Here is a 20,691-nt window from a genome sequence, read left to right on the forward strand (position 1 = left end):
AGATAGAAACAAGTGCGCTGCAACTAAGGGAATACCCAACCTGAGGGAAGTGCAGAAGGAGAGAGAGAGAGAGAGAGGGAGACAGCAGAATAGAGATGGTGGCAAAGTGCCGGGCATATGCAATGATACAGAGTGACAGGAGGTTGGAAGCTAGTGGATAGCAATGATACAGTGGCACAGGGCCAAGAGGACAAGATTGGGGAGTGGGAAGTAAGCATGAAGGGGAAATGTGAGGAGAGAAGAGATGTAGTGATATAGTTTGGTTTGTTGTGGTAGAGTGTGTGAGAAATTTTCTTGTTGGAATGCACAGTACTTCTAGAACTCAGTTTTGATGATGTGGGCAGGTCTTCTGAAGAACTTTATGTCACCAGACATTTTGGTCCGTTGTCATTTCCTCCATGAGGCCCATCATCCTGAAATTGGTCCATACCACTTCATCTCACATCTTCTTGGGTTTCCCTCTTCTGCGGGTGCCATCTGCTTCCAGTGATTGGCACTTATTCATGCAGCTGTCTTCATTCATACACATCACATGTCCAAACCAATGTAGTCTTCTCTTTTGCATGCTACATTTGACTCCTCTTAAGCCCAACATGTCTCTTAATACATTTGCACTTTGTTGTACATGTGCACTAAAGTTGCACATCCAATGGTGCATACTGCCTTCATTTCTCTCCAGTCTACATATGTCTTCTGCATTCAGAGCCCATGTTTCACTACCATGGAGTATAGCCGTTTGCACACAAGCATCATATAGTCTACCTTTCACTCTGAGAGAGAGAGAGAGTCCTTGTTAGTATTAATAGTTTCCAGTGGTGGTGGTAATGGTTTTTGAGGTTGTTTAACTACAGATCATCTCTAATTTAGCTGACATATATTGAATAACATTCCAGCTGTGGCCAACTCACACTTTTAGTGAATAAAGGACTACATCTGATTTTGGGTGTCTAGGTTACATTTCGATGATGCCAGTGTACTGGTGTTTTCGTACTTGTGTACAGGTGTCTTCCGTGAAGGAAAAGTGAAGGGTATTATTATAAATGTGAGAGAGGGTGTATTTAGAATTAGTATGCATTTTGGGCTAAACAATTATAGGATAATGAAAACTGCAATTTTATGGTTACAATCTTGGTAGTGTATAGAATTTTCATGAGCCATAGTTTGTCTTCTGTTTTTCACTATTTAACATTCATCTTTCCCTGCTAAATTGAACAAGATATTTTATTGAAATTGTTGCTTTTACAGCTAGATAGATACCTTTTTCTAGTTATAACTGCCACTTTTGTAGTTAGGCAAAGTTATATACCATATTATATGTATTTGTCGTCACACTACAGTAGCTACAGCCATAAGATTGGGTATTATGACTGTATTTATATTAAGCAACTATAGTTTCTGAGACTATTGTTGATCAGAATTAACTTTAGTGGAAATAAAACAGATGTGATGTTTGTTGCTGTGTCAAGAGATAGTGAAAAGACTAATATACTTAAGCTTGTTTTGTGGTGGGGTTTCCATAGACTTGTGTTGTTACTATTGTAGGGATGGTGTTCTGATGGAGCAAGTGTTGTTGTTGGTAAATTTTCTTTGATTAGGTTGTTGTTATAGGGGTGATAAGTTGGCCATTAAGTACTGGTCTGTTGATAATTGTTTAATGATGACCACCCAGTCTTTGTGGTGATCTTACTAAGATGGGACAGTTGATGATTAATATAAGAATTAGATGGGTGTAGTTTATTAATGACCAGTCTTTATGGTAGTTGAGTCACAGAGGGACATTTAATAACTCATAGGCGTGTGGCTTGAAATATCCACTTGTTGAGTAGGAGACTGCACAGTCACACTAGTAACTAGCAACAATGTATACTGTTAAGAAGGGATATGATGTTGCTAAATTACATAGACAAAGCCTCTTATATCATGTTCGTATTTCATTGTTTTTATCTGCTGGGTCTGGAGGAAGGGGTTATGCCCAGGCTCTTCACAGGCCCTATGAAATTGTAGAGTCCTGTATTAATGTTTAATGTATTAATCTAGTCTTGTGTGGTGACTAGATTGCAAGTAGATAATTTCTGGTTGTGGAAGATAAAGAATAATGAAGGGTAGTATCATTTGTGCAAGAGTGGATGTGATGGTAAATAGGTCATTGATGTGTATGAGAGGAAGGGAGCTGGGGACAAAACTGAAACTTGGGTATTCCTAAGTTGATACAATGAAGAATGGAAAGAGCTTTATCAAGAATTGCTGCAATGGTGAGATCAGATAGGAAGCTACCAATTCAAAAGATGAGAGACAGAAAGCACCCATGTCCCTGGATTTTCAATAGGAGATTTGCATGCCATATATGGTTGAAAGTTTTGCTGATAATGTTGAGGCTGACAAAATTGCTTTCACCAAATTTCAATAAGAGGGATGCTCACTTGTCAATGATATAGGGAAGTAGATCACCTGTGGATCTGGTTTTATGGGAACTATACTAGTAACCATTAAAGAAAATGAGTGAGAGAAAGAGAATGAAAGAGAGAGGCAGGGATTTAGGTGCAGTACATCATTACAAACAACAATCTCCATTACTTAAGAAATACTGCAAGTGGGTGTAAATAGGAGACAGCAGGTCTGAGGTGGTTACCTTTGTTAGGAGTGGGATACACTAGATTGTGTTACCAAGGACCATGGTATATCCCTGGAGAGAAGGAGATATTAAAAAGACATTGAATGGTGTAGACCCAATTAATTGTTTTAGTGGTTCCGTAGTGCTTGTGTAATGGCGGTTGTACTGTGGTCATGTAGTGGTACTAAGGGTCTGCATGGTGGCTATGTGGTGTTTGTGTAGTGATAGTGTTAAGTATCTAACTGATTAGTTGGTATGTTTCAAAGAAGATTAATTGGCAAATGTTTCTGATTGGTTGGTTGAGCTACACATATGTGTGTGTGTGTGTGTGTGTGTGTGTATAAATACATGTACACACACACAGTGTTTTAGTGTGCAATCATTTGTGTACTTTGTGTTGTGGTGCTTGAGGTTGTTTCAGAGACGAGTGGTTAGGTGATTGGTTAGTTTTGATTGGTGGTTGTCTAAATTGTTGCTATGATGGCAGAGAAAGGTTGTCCTTTGGAATCAACCATCCTTCTGTCAAAAAGAATCAGGTTGATTGGCAGAATTAGAAGAATCTGACATTTTGGATTGTCTTCAACAAGTCAGAGAAGAACACTGCCATCTCCCAGAATGTATGATTCATGATTTTTCCTCTTAAGTTAACTCAAGGATAAGAGCAAGAAATCTCCGTAGAGGGAGGGGGGGAGTGAGCTGAGGGTAGGGGGGAGTGAGGAGAGGAATCGAAGAAGGAGAAGATGTGCAACAACAAGTGCAGCAACAGAAGCAACAGCAACAAGAACAAGAACAACGACTACAACATTAGCAGCACAACAAATAAATGAAAAATAAAAGCAGAATTGACAGCAACACATAGGAAGGAACAAAGAAAATATTTAAGGGGAAAATTACGACTTTCAGTTTTACTGATCACCATCAATACCATCACTGATGAAATCATCACCACCACCACCACCATCACTGCCACACCACACTATTACCATCAATACCGTAATTGACATACTCCCTCTGCCACTACCGCCCCCATCATCATCATCACCATCATCCTCATCATCTCTACTGCCACCATTATTAACATTAGTGGAAAGACAGTTGCAACAATATCCTTATTATCATCATCATCGTCATCAACATCATCACCACCACCACCTCCCGCACCACCTGCACCATCATCATTGTCATTAGAACCATCTGTGTTTGTCATCACGTTGACAAACTCCTCCTTCCCATCAACATCATCATCGCTGCCAGTATTACCATCAAGGGGGTGGATGGGTTAGGATGGAATGGACTGGTGTGTTCTAACAGGTTATCTGGTTTAATGTCACCATCATCAACACCATATTGTTGGGGTAGTTTTTAACTGAGTTCACTCAGTCCACGAACTCTCTAGCCATTTTTTCTGTAGAGACTGAGGTACAAATGGCTGTGTGGCTGAGAAGTTTGCTTCCCCACCACATGGTTCTGGGTTCAGTTCTACTGCATGGCACGTTAGCAAATGTTATCTTACTATAGCCCTGGGCTGACCAAAGCCTTTGTGAGTTGTTTTGGTTGACAAAAACTAAAAGAAGCCCACTGGGTGTGCGTGTGTGTGTGTGTGTGAAAGAGAGAGACAATGTGTGTGTGTGTGAGAGAGAGAGAGAGAGAGAATGTGTGTGTGTCAGAGAGAGAGAGAATGTGTGTGTGTGAGAGAGAGAGAGAGAGAGAGAGAGAGAATGTGTGTGTGTGTGTGAAGGCATTTGGCCTAGTGGTTAGGGTATTGCATTAATGATCATGACCACAAGATTGTGGATTTGGTTCCTGGACTGAGCAGTGTGTTGTGTTCTTGAGCAAAACACTTTTTTTTTTATATCCCAATCCGCTCAACTGTAAATGAATAACCCCTGCAACAGACTGGCTTTCCAATCAAGAGGAATGTCAATCCACTTGCTTTGCCAGTGGGATGACATCATTCGAAAGCTAAAACGATGTAAAGTGCATTGTGACCAGCAATGTATAACAACATCCGATAGGCTGGTCAGTCACATGGTTACATGATATGTATATATGTTTGTGTGTGTTTCATCATCATCATCATCATTTAACATCCATTGTCCATGTTGGCATAGGTTGGATGGTTTGACCAAAGTTGGTAAGCTGGAAGGCTGCACCAGACTCCAGTCTGATTTGGCATGGTTTTCTATGGCTGAATGCTCTTCCTGATGCTAACCACTCTGAGAGTGTAATGGGTGCTTTTATGTGCTAGTGGCATGGGTGCCATTTGCGTGACACCGGTATCTGCCACAATTGCAATTTTGCTCAGCTTGATGGGTCTTCTTCTCAAGCACGACATAATGCCAAAGGTCTTGGTCATTGCCTCCACGAGGCCCAACATTCAAAAGGAACTCAGCCACTTGGCATGCATGAGGCCTAACGCTCGAAATGAACTCTGCCACTTTGCCTCCATGAGGCCATGTATGTGTATTTGAATGTATGCGTATAAGTGTGAGAAAGAGCATGTTTGTATTTCCTTGTCTTGATATTACATGAATTGTTGTAAATAAATGCCATTTATCTCTAGTATTCAAGTTGAATATGAGCCACTATAATCTCACAATCCACTTAAATATTCGACTTTTTGTTGTCAAAAGTGATGGAAATTCCATCATAGCAAGCTGTTCTAGCACTAAAGACAATAGCAAGGTCTCTACTAGGTTGCTCAACCTGCTAGAAATAGTAACCAAATCATTCTCTACCATTTTTAATTTGAAGTCAATTATGAACAGATGGAATGGTTATTGTTAGGATATCTTTGGTCATAGCTCTACTTGATCTAAGTTAACCCAAAGCTGAACAACAACAGCAAAGAGTGATACCCATTTGGTATCCAGTTTGGCCATGAATGAGTCTCTCCATATTTTCAAAGACTTACTTCTCATTCGTCTAACATTAATTGTATTGAACACACCAGTGAATGACACTCTTATAAGCATGACAAATTGTAAACCAAATTTTAAAACTTCCCTTTCTATATGTTTTTAAAATGTTTTAATAAAATTTAAATCCAACTCCATAAAACACTGCTGGCATTATTTTGAAAAACTGATTATTCCAGCAGTAGCTTGTATTTTCTTCATATGCATAATTTTCTCCATGTTTCATCTCCACAGAAAATAACTGCAATATTAAAAATAGCTCAGTACTCAACTATCAAAATTAGCATATTCATAGCTTAATGTAGATTTTAGGACAAAATACAGTCAATTAAAACCATGCATACATACACACATACATATATACACATGCATACATACATACATTCTCTTTTACTCTTTTATTTGTTTCAGTCATCTGACTGTGGCTATGCTGGAGCAATTCCTTTAGTCGTAAAAATCGACCCTAGGACTTATTCTTTGTAAGCCTAGTACTTATTCTGTCAGACTCTTTTGCTGAACCACTAAGTTATATGTGTGTGTGAGTGTGTGTATTCTTTTACTCATTTCAGCCATGTAGCTGCAGTCATATATATATATAGAGAGAGAGGGGGGAGGGGTGTTCAGTCTAAACTTGGCAGTTTGCATGAAAGGAAGAGAAAACATTACATTCTACTTAAAATTTAAACTATTTTAAAATTCAAAAAATACCAACTAGATTATGGCTGGGAGATAACTGTTCACTCAATGTAGCCACTCTCTGCTTCACCATGGCCTCAAGACAGCTCTGGAACCTGGTGCATGCATTTCTCACTGTGACTCTGGAAAGATCTTTGAACACCTCCTTGGTCTTGGTCACCAGCATGGCCTTGGTGTTGTGTTGCAGGAAAAGCAGTTGATGTCTTTTGAAATTGCACCCTGTGCATTGTAATCCATGGGATTATAATCAGTGGAACTGGTGAAGTCAGGGGCTAGTGAAGTCATAGAAATTCTCTGACAACTGCTCCTGACTCTTATGGCAAGGAGCTGAGTCCTGCTGTCACACATATGGTCTTCAAGAGGCAACCATTTCCATCCAGGGTTTGATCACAATCTCCAGCAGTATCGCCAAAGATGTCTGAATTGATCCTAAGGCTCTGTTCAAAAATTTGAAGTGGCATCACATCACCCTTACTAAGGTGACATTACACACCCACAAACCATTACAGTGTGGGGGGGAAATGGTTTTCATGATACAATGAGACATGACATAGACAGTAGGCAGGCTACCTGTTCTGGGTGTTGTACAAGTGATACTAGTAGAAGTTCTTTTCATCTGAGAAAAACCAGGTCATCTCTGGCTCCACAGGATACCTCAGCTTATTCAAAGTCTCTTTGCTTTTCATCAAGCAGTTCTTCTGGGTCTTGGTTGTCAGAATTTGTTTGTTGTACCTCGTGCATGAGCCCTCCTTTAGGGCTAGCTTCATGATGGCAACCCCCTCACTCATCTCTCTCACTAAAGCCCAGATTCCCTTTCTTGGATCTTCCATCACTTTGTCTTGCAATTCTTGGATGAATTCCGGCTTGCGGACACAGTCAGAACATCTGCTGTATCCCTTCCTGCTGGCCATGGTTTCATAGTTTTCATTGTATAGCTGTCCATATCACATCTTACAGACTTTACAGTGTTCACAGAGCATTGACTAGCAGTCATAACATTAACATTTTAATACTCAGCACGAATCATCATGATACAGGTAACACTTTTTCAATATTCAGATGATTTCCAGCCCTCCATGTCAGTTACCTTTTTTTCAACTACAACTTTAATCTTTATGCTCTCCAATGCTGTTGACTGTTCACCAATGCATTAAGCTGTTCCTGAATATATATATATATATATATAAAATTTTATAATTATACTCATAATTATAAAATTTTTGTTTAAGTTTACTGATAATGGTTCTTTTAACATACCGAACTACTTGGTAAAATTATTAATTATTAATTAATTTTACCCTTTATTATTATTACTATTATTATTATTATTATTATTATTATTATATATATATATATATATATATATATATATATATATATATAATATATATATATATATTAATTTAAATAATTTGGGAAAATGAATTTCCAAATGAATCAGGTACAACGCTTTAACATTACATACATCTGTTGGAGCAAGTGAAATCGGAATCGAAGTTGAACCAATCCTATGACTAGCACCCGGCAGTTGCCAGTGCCGCTGGACTGACTCCTGTGCAGGTGGCAAGTAAAGAAACACTGTTTCGACCCTGTGCTTGAGGAGACCTATTGAGTCAAGTACATCAACATCAAAAATCAATGGAAATTGTAGTTGTGATCCCTGTGCCGGTGGCATGTAAAAAGCACCCACTACACTCATGGAGTGGTTGGCATTAGGAAGGGCATCCAGCTGTAGAAACACTGCCAGATCAGACTGGAGCCTGGTGCAGCATCCTGGCTTCCCAGATCCCAGTCGAACCGTCCAACCCATGCTAGCATGGAAAATGGTTGTAAAACGATGATGATGATGATGATGATGATGATGATGATGATATATATATATATATATATATATATATATATATATATATATAGATAGATAGATAGATAGATAGATAGATAGATAGATATACAAATCAAAATAGTTTGATTCAAACTCCTTGGTAATCTTCTGCCAATGGTATGTACACACACACACACTCACATGCACATATATGTATATATGTATAATTGCTACAAGGCAAAAAAGAGAGACAAGAGTGGGTACTGAATACTGGGCTCTTTAAAACTCATGAATCATAACTCTGAGTTTCTCACTGCCTTTCTTCTGAAAGTTATGGACAACAGAAGAAAGAAACCAATACATATCATAAAACATTCAGGAAATAATTGAATATCGTGGCAAGTTTGGCTTGTCATGATATTGAAATTCAATGTTAATTGAGAACATAAAGCAACTGCTATCTAAATAGAAAGTTAGGAGAGATAAGAAAAGTTTGAGTGGCTTAGATTATGCATTTAAAAAATGAAAATAAAGAAACAACACAAATAGATGCAGAAAGATGCATGTATGGTGTAGAAAAGTATGGATGTGGCTAACATTATGTATGGTCCAGAAGAAGTTTGTAAATGGATAAAAGGAAAAAAAAATGATATGCTGGCAATGATATAAGAAAATTTAATTTAAAACGTATGAAGCATGCAAGAGGAATAAAGATGAGATACAAGAAAAACAGCTTCTTCGACCTGTTAGCATATAAAGCAGCCAGATGTGATCTCTCATACCTACCCTGTTATGTCATTCTAAAAATAAACGTCATTGACATCTCAGAGATATGAGATGATGCTTGATTAATTCCAAACATTGTAAATAAATAAGCATTACATTTGACAGATAATCTGAATGCTAAAGGGTTAAAGGAGAATTTTTCAGGAATGGAGATAAGTAGCCTGATAAAATATGAATGTGGGAACTAATAATTTTCCTTTATTTATACGTACATATGGCATTATTCATTTGGGGTCGCATGACATACTAATAGATATTAGGGAGTGCGTTTGTAATTTGATAAAAACTCAGATCTTAAATTCAGACCTTTCAAATTTTGAAATCAATAACCACATACAGATGGCGGCTGGGTTTTTACCAAAATCTTTTATGTCTGTATGAGAGTGTAAAAACACTGACCAGGTTATTAGGTTATTTTAAATGTATGTGTACATTGATAAAGCTGAGGTGAATTTCCAGTCTGGTTGATAAAAGAATGCCAATGCTGACAAAGATGAGCCTATACACACACACATGCATGCGCAGACACGCATGCACACACACTCACTAATTGAAGTGCAGTATGAGAGCAGTCGTCATATTTCATTCCATAACTGCCATCTTTGAAGAGCACAGGGTTACATAATTGGAATGCTACCTAACACTCCATTGAACTCCTAGTGTGAAACCAGTTGGCAAGGTTGGCCATGATGGATGTATAATACTGTACATTTCGATTAATACACCTACTCTACTAACAAATATACAAGTGCATATTTTTACTGACCTATGGATTCTTAGACAGCTAAATAGATATGTGTATGTATGTATATATATATATATATATATATATATATATATATTGCAACGATGATCTGGTTCTTGACTGAAGATTAAAGGCTTCGAATGACCTGTCCATGTTGTTTGTATGGTCTTCTGGATGTTTTGCGTTCTTGTCCCATTTTGTATTTATATATATATATATCTATGTATGTATGTATATATATACTTCGTTGTGCCATTTATTTGCTTTTATGTATAATTTTCCCTCACGGGCTATTCTTTACTGGAAAGCAATACTCTCGTATATATATATATATATATATATATATATATATATACACATACATATATACATACAAACATACACAGATACATATATATATATATATGTACATGCACATGTATAATCATTGTTCCATGTCAGCTTTTCTGCATTAGCATGGATCGAGTAGGAGTTTTTGAGACAGTGTTTATGGTCAGGGGCTTTGCTAGCACTAACCTTTTTTTATTCACCTAAAATCACGTATATTTACACAAATAAAACCAATGCTCCTGAGAACTAGTAGCAATCTCTATTGGCAAAAATAATTTGGTAAATTTTGAAAATTTGTCTAATGATTTCTCATTCTGTACTCTTCATTACCTACAATTTTATCAAATACATGAACTTTACTAAATTTATATATATATATATAAACTATGTTTATTTTTTGCTTGTGTTTTCACAGTCTGTTAGTTAATCTGTTACACTTAAACTATAATAAATGTTTTGGTAAATTTCCTTATTTTAGAAGTCTAAAAGCCAGTTACAAATTATTGTTAAAATGTTCGTTTTTGTTGCTATTTCTGTCATCTTCTTTTCTTGTAGAGTTCCTATGAATTTGGGCTAACCTCGTATGATGTTGGGTATTTCACTTCTCTATGACACCCCTTACTTTGTTTTGTTATCTCTGTGGTCATGTATTATGCAAATTAGTGCTCCTGTTCATTCTTGGTTGATGTTGTTGTTGTTGTCATTATTGTAGTTGTTGTCGTTTGTTTCCATTCCTCCTACATCATGACTAGTTTAGTTTTTACTTTGTGATTTATTTCCTCAACCCTGACCAACTTGAACCACTTGTCTCCAAGTACAGTTCTCAGTTTTGTGTAGAGGTAGACTCTTAAAGTTTATTTATTTCATGTTTCCTGTTACTTTAAACACAACAGTTCACTTGGTGTATCTTTTAACAGTCTTCAGGTTCTGATTGCCTCTTTGGTTTGGATATCATTTCTACCTAGCACATGCATATATGCACCCACATGCATACACACTCTAACACAAATGCACACAGACACATACATGCATACACTTACACTAACACGACATAGTACAGGCATGTATACACAGAAACAGAAATAAATCAGTTACTCACAACCCATGCACAGAACCTTTTACTACACAGACACACAAATCTTTTCTACAGATGCACACATGTGGATATCCTCACATATTCAAATGTGAAACACCGGAAGATGGCCAGAAAATATACCAACCAAAACAGTGTAAAACAATGACCAAACTGTTGACTTTTTTGTGACCTTCATGTTGTCTCCACCTTGAACAGTCAACACCTCCATTTGATATTGTGTTCTCACTGTATGCTATCCACTTCACACATCTAGTTTAGCCTACCATGTGATACCATTAAACCCTAGTGACATTCAATGAGTAGTCTGCTAGTGTCCATGGTTTTATTGACATGTTACCTCCATGTGAAATATTGTAGTTCACTGACTAACCTGTAATGCCTGGCAAACATATTGTAATGTTTGATGAAGTTGTAATGACAAACATGTTTAAAAGAGTTGTACTATTTGAAAACTGAATGCTTCTTTGGCATGTTGTCATGTTTGATATAGTTGTAATGTTTGACAAACATTTTAATAACAGAATCATGTTTAATGTTTGACAAACATACTTGACAGACCTGTTTTTATAATTTATATCATTTGGCCAAAAGAGAAGGGCAATACCTTGGGCTTTTGGTGGTACTCCCCTATTGCCGAGATTGATGTGGATGATGGTCAGCTGTTACTTGTATCGGAGGGAAAATGAGGACAAAGATGTATTTTGAGAGTTGCAGTTATGGAGAAGAAATATTGTATTTTGTTTGTGCTTAGTATGGGGTTATAGTGAGAGAAATTTCAATAAGGTTGATGAAAGCTAGAGTGGTAGACAGCTTTGCTTGTTCAGAGACTCAAGATCTGCCGAGGTTGTGGTTGAACAAACAGACAAATAGACAATGAACATATATGTTAGTAATTTGTTTTCAGTGTTGGTAAGAGATGATTCTCCCAAATAGTCAGATCATTTTGGTGGGATGTGACATTGTAACAGCACCACCACAAAAGAACGAGTGACTGAACAGACCTGAAAGTATTTTCTAATCCTAAAGGGGAAGCCTATATTTTGTGAAACTCTTTTGTCTGGTATAGATATTGGATCAACATAAACCTTTCTATCTGCTATAGATATAGGATTAACATGAGAAGTTGTGTGATGTTCAACAGTTTGGAGTGGATCTACCATGCTCAACAGATATTTAGTTTACTAAAATTGTAACATAGCTAGGAGTTCTTGCTAATTTTTTTTAACAAACCACAAGAATCCCTAATAGTCTTTATGAAACTTCACTTCAGTTTTCATAAAGATGTGCAGTATTGATCTGTAGATATTTTGGGGTATGGAAAGAATTGGACTTCGAGCTATAAGTCAGTATGTCATTATCAGTGTCATTCCCTGTAGATGAGAGATACACCACCTTGTAGTAACTATTTATGGCCAGGTGGACAGTTATGATATACCACCTCATAGGACTCAGTTTATAGCTAGGTGAGCGATTAACTGTGTTAACCCCAGCCAGACATACTACAGTGCTGCTCACAAAATATGAACCACTAACTTCTCATTTTGTCTGCTACCACTAACCATTGACCTCTCCTCTTGGCTGGTGTAGCAACCATTGACCTTTGTCTCTTGTCTTCTAAACATCACCTGTTGACATTTCATTTTGTCTGCTACTTCAACCACTCAGTTGCTAACCTCACCCCAGGCTCGGTTTGTCCTCTTCCCCCCTCTTCCTCCATCTCCTCTTCCACATTATTATCATCATCACCATCATTATCAGCAACAAGTCAATGGCAGAGTCTCTGCATGGTCATTTGATCTTTTAGAAATAGCAGCCAAACCTTCCTCGTATTGATTGCACTAGTCTTAATAAAACAATGACATATTGGATCATGTATTCCTAGATGCATTATGCCTGTATAAAGGACAGGAGAGTGCCATCTGGAAGATATAATTTTAAATCATATCATTAGATCAAAGTCAATTAAAATAACTGCATCATCATCATTATCATCACTACCACCATCATCACTGAACCACCTCTACCACCACCACCACCACCATCACCATCACCACCTTTATCATAATCACCCCCACTACCTCCACCATCATCACTACCTTTATCACAACCATCAGCACCAGCACCGTCACCATCATAGAAAAATATAAGTACTAGTTGTATATTAGGTTAATTCATTCTTCTTTAAAAATCTATGGACTTCTGTTTAATTGTTGTTATTATTATCATTATCATTATTATTATTATTATTATTATCATTATCATTATTAAGGTGGTGAGCTGGCAGAATTGTTAGCATGCTTGTTGCTGTTCTGCGTTCAAATTCTGCCGAGGTCGACTTTGCTTTCATACCTTCAGGGTCGATAAATTAAGTACCAGTTGAATACTGGGGTCAATCTAATCAACTCATCTCCTCCCCCAAAATTGCTGCCCTTGTGACAAAATTTGAAACTGTTATTATCATCATCATCATCATTATTATTATTATTATTATTGTTATTATTATAATTATTGCTGTTGTTGTTGCTATAACTGGGGTAGTATTCCCAGTTCATGATAACCCCTCCAGGGGTGGTAATGTAGTTAGCCAGGTTTGCCTCATTATGTGTGCAAGGGACAAAACTGTTCTCCAAACATTCTGTTCGGTGCAGGATGGATCTGGCTAAGAGCCCACCACTTTTCTTTGGTCAAGAAGAGCAAGTAATTTCCTTCTCCCTGGTGGTAATGACAAAAGTGATTCTATCATGGATAGGACCAAAAGGACTAAAGACTGACACCTTCTTTGGCCAAACCATCATCATCATCAGCTTCTTCAGTCTCCAACTGAAGAGGAAAGTGAGGGTAGAAAGGGGAGGTGCTACCCTCCAGCAAATTTGCTGAAAGATGAGTGAGGGCAGTGAACAAGGCCTGAGTGAATGGTGTTTCATATGAGCATGTATCTGTAGGCTGGAGTACCCAGTGAGGAGAGGGTATTTACTGTTTGGCAGTTCTAGAAATCCCAAATCTGAGGAGTTCCTTGATTGTGCCCCCACCTTCAATCAGATAATTGTCCCCAGCTAAGTGGGATGTCTCATTTCATAACTTTCATACCATTATTTTCCATACCTGTTTGTCTTTTTCTTATTTCTATGTAAATCCCTTCTATTGATATTTTTGGAATTTCTTTTCCTTGGGATGTTCCATCCTTCTATTACCTTTCTGGCAAATAAACAATACAATTGTTGTTGTTATTATTGCTATTATTATTATTATTATTATTATTATTATTATTATTATTATTATTACTATTATTGTTATTGTTATTAGTATTATTATTATTATTATTGAATGACAGAGCAGCGTATGCCATCAAAGTGACACTGGGGTTATTATTATTGTTTTGCAGAGAAGGATATGGTTGAGAGCAAGAAGAAAACAACAGCATTAGGGAAACTCTTTCGGAATATGGGTCTTCGTAAATCTGGCAGGAACAAGTTCTCCTATAAACAGCATCAAGGTAAGGGATCTAATAATACGTAAAGTACAGCTGAATATCTGTGCATACACAAACATACCTATATGTATATGTTCATATATATATATATACATATATGTATATATACACACATACATATGTATATGTTCATATATATATATATACATATATGTATATATACACACATACATATATATATGTACAAATATATATACATATATATAAACGTACATATGAACGTACATGTATCAGTACGTGGCTGTAGATGTATATATAGTATATATGTGTGTATGCATATGTGTGTATATAAATGTGTGCTTGTACATTTGTATGTGTGTGTGTATATATATATATATATAGAGAGAGAGAGATAGATAGATATTGATTGGCCATGATAGATCGCTAGCCACTACACATTATTTTCTCTCTTTGTTTCTTTCTGTGTTCCTTTCTGTGGAAGAGTGTAGACTCAAAACGTTAAAGACTTTTTCACTTCCTGAGCGTTATACTAATACATCATCTGTTTGTTGTCTACAAAACCTGTCTTCATCTTTCGTTTTTTGTGAATTCTCCATATATATATATATATATATATATATTATATATATATATATATATATATATATCTCCTCATCATCAGCGTTGTCATTGTTTAACGTCTACTTTCCATGCTGGCATGGGTTAGGTGGTTTGACTATCTGATCTAGTAAGGTTTCTACATTTGGATGACCTTCCTAACACCAATCACTCCGAGAGAGTAGTGGGTGCTTTTTGCATGCCACTGGCATGGGGGCCAGTCAGGCATTACTGTCCACACACATACACATATAAATGCACACATATTTACATATACACACATATATACATACAGCCACTCAATGATACATGCACATATATATGTGTGTGCATCCTCGTGGATATAAATCCATCATCCTTATAAATACATATTCATATAAATTTGTGTGTGTGTGTGGAAGGTCATGTGTGTAAATGAATGTATGTAGACGTGACTGGAGAAAATGTCATTTGAAGTTCTCAAGAATGTGGATACTTATAAATATACATGAATCACTTGTTTATTACATGCAAACTTTCTAATTTATATACACAATCTACATGCTTGAGACCTTGATGTAATAAATACTAATTGCAAAATTTAAAATCAAAAATTGTAAACATAAAATAAATTACTTAATTAAATACCAACAAATCAAAACATAAATCAATAAAATAAAATTTAATTACTACGCTTCCTCCTCCTCCTCCTCCTCCTCTTCTTTTTATCTCCTTCCAATTGAAAATCTCAGCATTGAAACTATGAACTGGTGCCATCATTTACCAATTCCACAGCCCTGTTGCAATGGAATTCCTCTCTCTCTCTCTCTCTCTCTCTCTCACCCCTTCACCATGTCCTACTGTATAGTACTGTGATCTGGTTCAATTCCTGAGAGGAAAATCAACAATTTATCATGTTCCATGTTCCCTTTTTATTCTTCCATTTCTCTCCCCACCCCACGCATGCAACCATTCAACCCTCCTCTCCCACCATCTGTGTCTGGGCTTTTTCTCTACTTTAAAAAAAAAAATCACAACTCATCATTTTTGTCTTGATGAATTACATTCCTAACCTTCCTGTTGCTATGGGACCTGATACCTCACCATTCTGCTCCTCCTGTGCAACCTCCCACCATCATTCATTCTGACCCAGCCTCATCCTTTCTATTGTTTCTCCCTCATTCGCTCTCATGCTTTCTACCTTCCTGCATCGCCGCTCTTGTGTTCAGCCATTCATGCAGTCAGATGTCCCATCTAACCCTGCCCCTATCTCTCACAATCCAATGCTGTCAACCAAGACTAACAGCAACAGCAGGGGCTGTAACAAAGAGCCCTAAAAATCTTTATTTAGGGCTCAGCTCCTCTATTGACCAGTAACAAGCATAGCTGTGTGTTGTGCTCTGTGGAAATGGTGATTAGTATTGTAATCTATAGTAAAAGAGTCTGTTATTGCTGCTTCCTTTTCTGGAACGTTGCCAGAATGACTTGCTGCAAAAAGCTGGGAATGTCTTTCAACTGATCTTGGAGAATTCATTGAATCCGTTCCGCTTCTTCAGTGACACCCATCTCCTCACCAAATATGGCAGTGTGTGTGTGTGTGTGTACACATACACATCATTGTTTTGTGTATATGTATATGTGTGTGCGTGTATCTTTGTGCTTGTTGTGTGTTAGTCTGCATGTGTGTATGTATATTGATATGTGTATATGTTTTGACCTGTGTATATGTATACGTGTCTGTATTTGCAAGTTGTGTATGTGCATACTTATAATTTAACATATGCATGTGTGGATACACACATACAAACACACACACATACACATCTGTCTGAGTATGTTTCTCTGTATTTATATGATTTGTTTTTCTGTGTATATTTTTGTTTGGGTACTTGTGTGTGTGTATATATCCTTATGTATATATATACATATATGTGTGTGTGTGTAAGTATGTATATGTATGTGTGTGTATATGTGTATATATATATATATATATATATACATGTATGTGTATACGGTTTTGCTTTCTATTGATTGATCACTTCATTGTACCATGCTTGTCTTCACTCTGTAAAATTGATAGAATCACAGAACAATTTATGATGGCCATTTTACTTCAATTAGTATCAAATCACAGTCTTCTCTTTAAGTTATATTGGTTCTTGGAGAGAATCAGCTCTGCCGATTATTTCAACAGCATCTTCTTCATGCCTCAATCTTTTTCACTGTCAGGCTCATTCCTTATGGCACCTCAATTTATTTGCCAAATATAACATTTTGTTATATCATGCACAGTTCTTTACTATCACTTTTTACAGTTTGTGTGTGCGTGTATTCGTTCATACATTTTTATGTCTGTTTTTCTATGCTAGCACAGTTTAGACACGTGAGGAAGTCCTGAAAAGTTCTTGACCAAGTTCTTTTAGAGGGCTTAGGAAAACTGAAGGACTGCTGCCATAAGTATGTGAATCTGAGAGGGGATTATGTTGAATAGAATCATAATTAACTGATTTTCCATTTTTTTAATCCAAAGCTAGGAACTGTTTAGTACCCTCTTGTATATGCTATCAAGGTATTGTTTTACAGCCAGATACTTTTTTTTTCACTAACACTTATCTGTTTTCCAAATACAAGATCTTATATTTTATATGTCTTTGAACATACAAAGTTAAAAAGGATTTGTGGATAGGATACATAACAACAACACACCTCATTTTGCAAAGCACACATACAGACACACACACACACACACACACACACACACACACACACACACACACAGGTTTCTTTCAGTTTCTATTTAACATTTAACTTACACAGTTTTCATTGGCTATAATAGAAGGCACTTGATGAAGGTGCCATAAAATGAGACTAAGTACTTTCTTGTTATATAACTATGCTGAAATTGAGTGACTAACATGTATATATATATATATATATATATATATATATATATATGTGTGTGTGTGTGTGTATATTTATGTGTATGTGTGTGTCTTTGTGTCTGTGTTTGTTCCTCCACCATCGATGTTGGTGTGCTTACATCTCCATAACTTAGTGGTTCAGCAAAAGAGACCAATAGGATACGTTACAAAGAATAAGTCCTGGAGTCAATTGCTTCGACTAAAAGCCCTTTAAGGTAGTGCTCCAGCATGGCCACAGTCAAAATGACTGAAACAATTAAAAGAATTATATGTGGCCGTTGCCAGCCTCGCCTGGCCCCCATGCTGGTGGCACGTAAAAAGCACCATCCGTTCGTAGCCGTTGCCAGCCTCGCCTGGCCCCCGTGCCGGTGGCACATAAAAAGCGCCATCCGATCGTGGCCGTTTGCCAGACTCGTCTGGTACCTGTGCCGGTGGCACGTAAAAAGCACCCACTACACTCATGGAGTGGTTGGCGTTAGGAAGGGCATCCAGCCGTAGAAACATTGCCAGATCAAACTGGGCCTGTTGCAGCCTTCTGGCTTCCCAAACCCCAGTTGAACCGTCCAACCCATGCTAGCATGGAAAGCGGACGCTAAACGATGATGATGATGATGATGATAACGAATAAAAGATATATATATATATATATCGATGTACAAGTACTTACTTTTATTTATTATATTATTATATTAATTTTTATTGTTCAACTTATACTTTATTTGATTTTAGATTCATATTTTGATAATTAATGTTTCTTTGTATGGTATTCGCTGTGATTTTAAAAGTATTTGTTCTTATATATTATATGATTGTAATAATCTTACTGTTCAATATTACATATTATCAAAATTTTAGATTAGTATTTTGTATGGTATATGTCTCACAGCATGGTTTTGGAGAGGTTCTTCATTGACTGAGCTGTGGAGTGGTGGTTTGTGTCTAAATTAGTTATATATATATATATATATATATATATATATATATATATATACATATATAAATACAGACAAACAGACAGATAGATAGATAGATACACACAAGGCAATTGGTAATTTGCTGAGTTTAAGAAGAATCACTCACCTATGTAAAATCAAGGCCACGCAGATATATCCTTTAAGTTCATGCCCCATCTCCCATACAAAATCTTCCCCCATCCACATTGAATCTCTTCCCCGAAAACATATCCTCTCAATACCCCCTCCTTCTACCTGTACCTACTCATTACACCCTCTCTCCATCTGCAACTCTCCTTTTGCACTCTCCACTCTCTCTCCCCACCTGTGGTAGCCATGTTTTCCCACCTCTAATGCAAAACTCCTTTGTCTGTCCCTCAATACTACTCCCCACCTCAAAAAAGGGTCCTGTCTTGCAAGTTAGTTGGTGACCTCACTGCTGCTGGTGCCTTATAAAAAGTACCTCATACATTCTGTGAAGTGGCTGACACTAGGAAGGGCATCCAACTGTAGACACCATGCCAAAGTAGACAGACGGGATTGGTGCAGTTTTCTGACCTGTCACTTTTAATGGAACCATCCAATCCATGCCAGTATGGAAAACAGACATTAAATGATGCTAATGATGTATGTATGTATGTATGTATGTATGTATAAATTTGTAGCATAAGGTATGGATTCAGAAAATTGTGTGGTTATATCACAGAAAGCTCCTTTTACAGACTCAGTTAACAATCCACATAGTAATTCAATAGGCAAATGTAATGTAGAGTGTCCTTACAGCTAAATTCCAGAAGATCCAATTGATGAAATTATTTCATGATGTGTATCATAAACCACAAAAGTCAGGAGGTAGGTGAGGTGAATATATTAACTTAATCACTTTTCATCCTTAAGATTACGGCTGTTTCACAGCTTTCTTCATGTAGTAGCAATCTCAGAGTGGAAGAAATTATGTTTATATATTTGCCTCAATATGCATGCTTGCTACACATTATACAATACATTTGTATATTCACAAATCAATTCAAATAAAGAAAGTTAGCTTTCTTTATTTACATTGATCTGTGAATATACAATTGTATTGAATAATATGATTTTCGGTATTATTTGATTCTCAGTCTGAAGAATTTCTAATATAAAATTTCTTAGATGTTTTTCTAACATGTGCAACTTTGTGATCCCTTTAGCAAGTGTAACATATTTAATGGTGAATAAATGATACCAAAAATATTTTCCAGCTTCCTTTTTTGTTACATAAAATCTCTGCCAAGAATATTTCCAGAATTTTCAACTCTGATATGCACCTCACATCAATACAACTACAACAGCAAACACATATTGGATCATAATACTAGACTAAGCAGATGTACTTCAAGAAGGCACAGCTTGGATTTTACCCTACATATAATATATATATATATATATATATCGATGGTGGAGGAACAAACACAGACACAAAGACACACACATACACATAAATATACACACACACACCACATATATATATATATATATATATATATATACTTTATTTAAAGCAGAAGAAAATTCAACAAAACCTGTTACTCTGAGTTTCCCATTGCCGTTCGTCGGACAGTTTCTGCTAGAATGGAACCGATATGTGAATTCTATCCAGACTATTACAAACGCTACACCTTTAAAAAATGGACTTGTTTGATTGGCCCTTAAGAAATAACGGCCAATTTTCGAGCAATAAAGAAAGATGAGTTCAAATATATATATATATATATATAAAAAAAAATTTTTTAAATATAAAAAATAG

General features: G+C 36.6%; 1 protein-coding gene across 5 annotated transcripts in view; it reads left to right on the forward strand.

Annotated features, from left to right (window-relative positions):
* LOC115232652 (SAM and SH3 domain-containing protein 1) overlaps positions 1–20,691 on the forward strand; it is a 382,483-nt gene that overhangs the window by 290,883 nt on the left and 70,909 nt on the right. For all 5 annotated transcript variants that reach the window (XM_029802657.2, XM_029802662.2, XM_029802660.2 and 2 more), the window contains one exon: positions 14,387–14,497. In XM_029802657.2, coding sequence (XP_029658517.1) covers positions 14,387–14,497 — 111 coding nt within the window. The remainder of the gene's footprint in view (positions 1–14,386; positions 14,498–20,691) is intronic.

The sequence above is a fragment of the Octopus sinensis genome, linkage group LG2, assembly GCF_006345805.1.
Source record: "Octopus sinensis linkage group LG2, ASM634580v1, whole genome shotgun sequence".
NCBI classification, from domain to species: domain Eukaryota; kingdom Metazoa; phylum Mollusca; class Cephalopoda; order Octopoda; family Octopodidae; genus Octopus; species Octopus sinensis.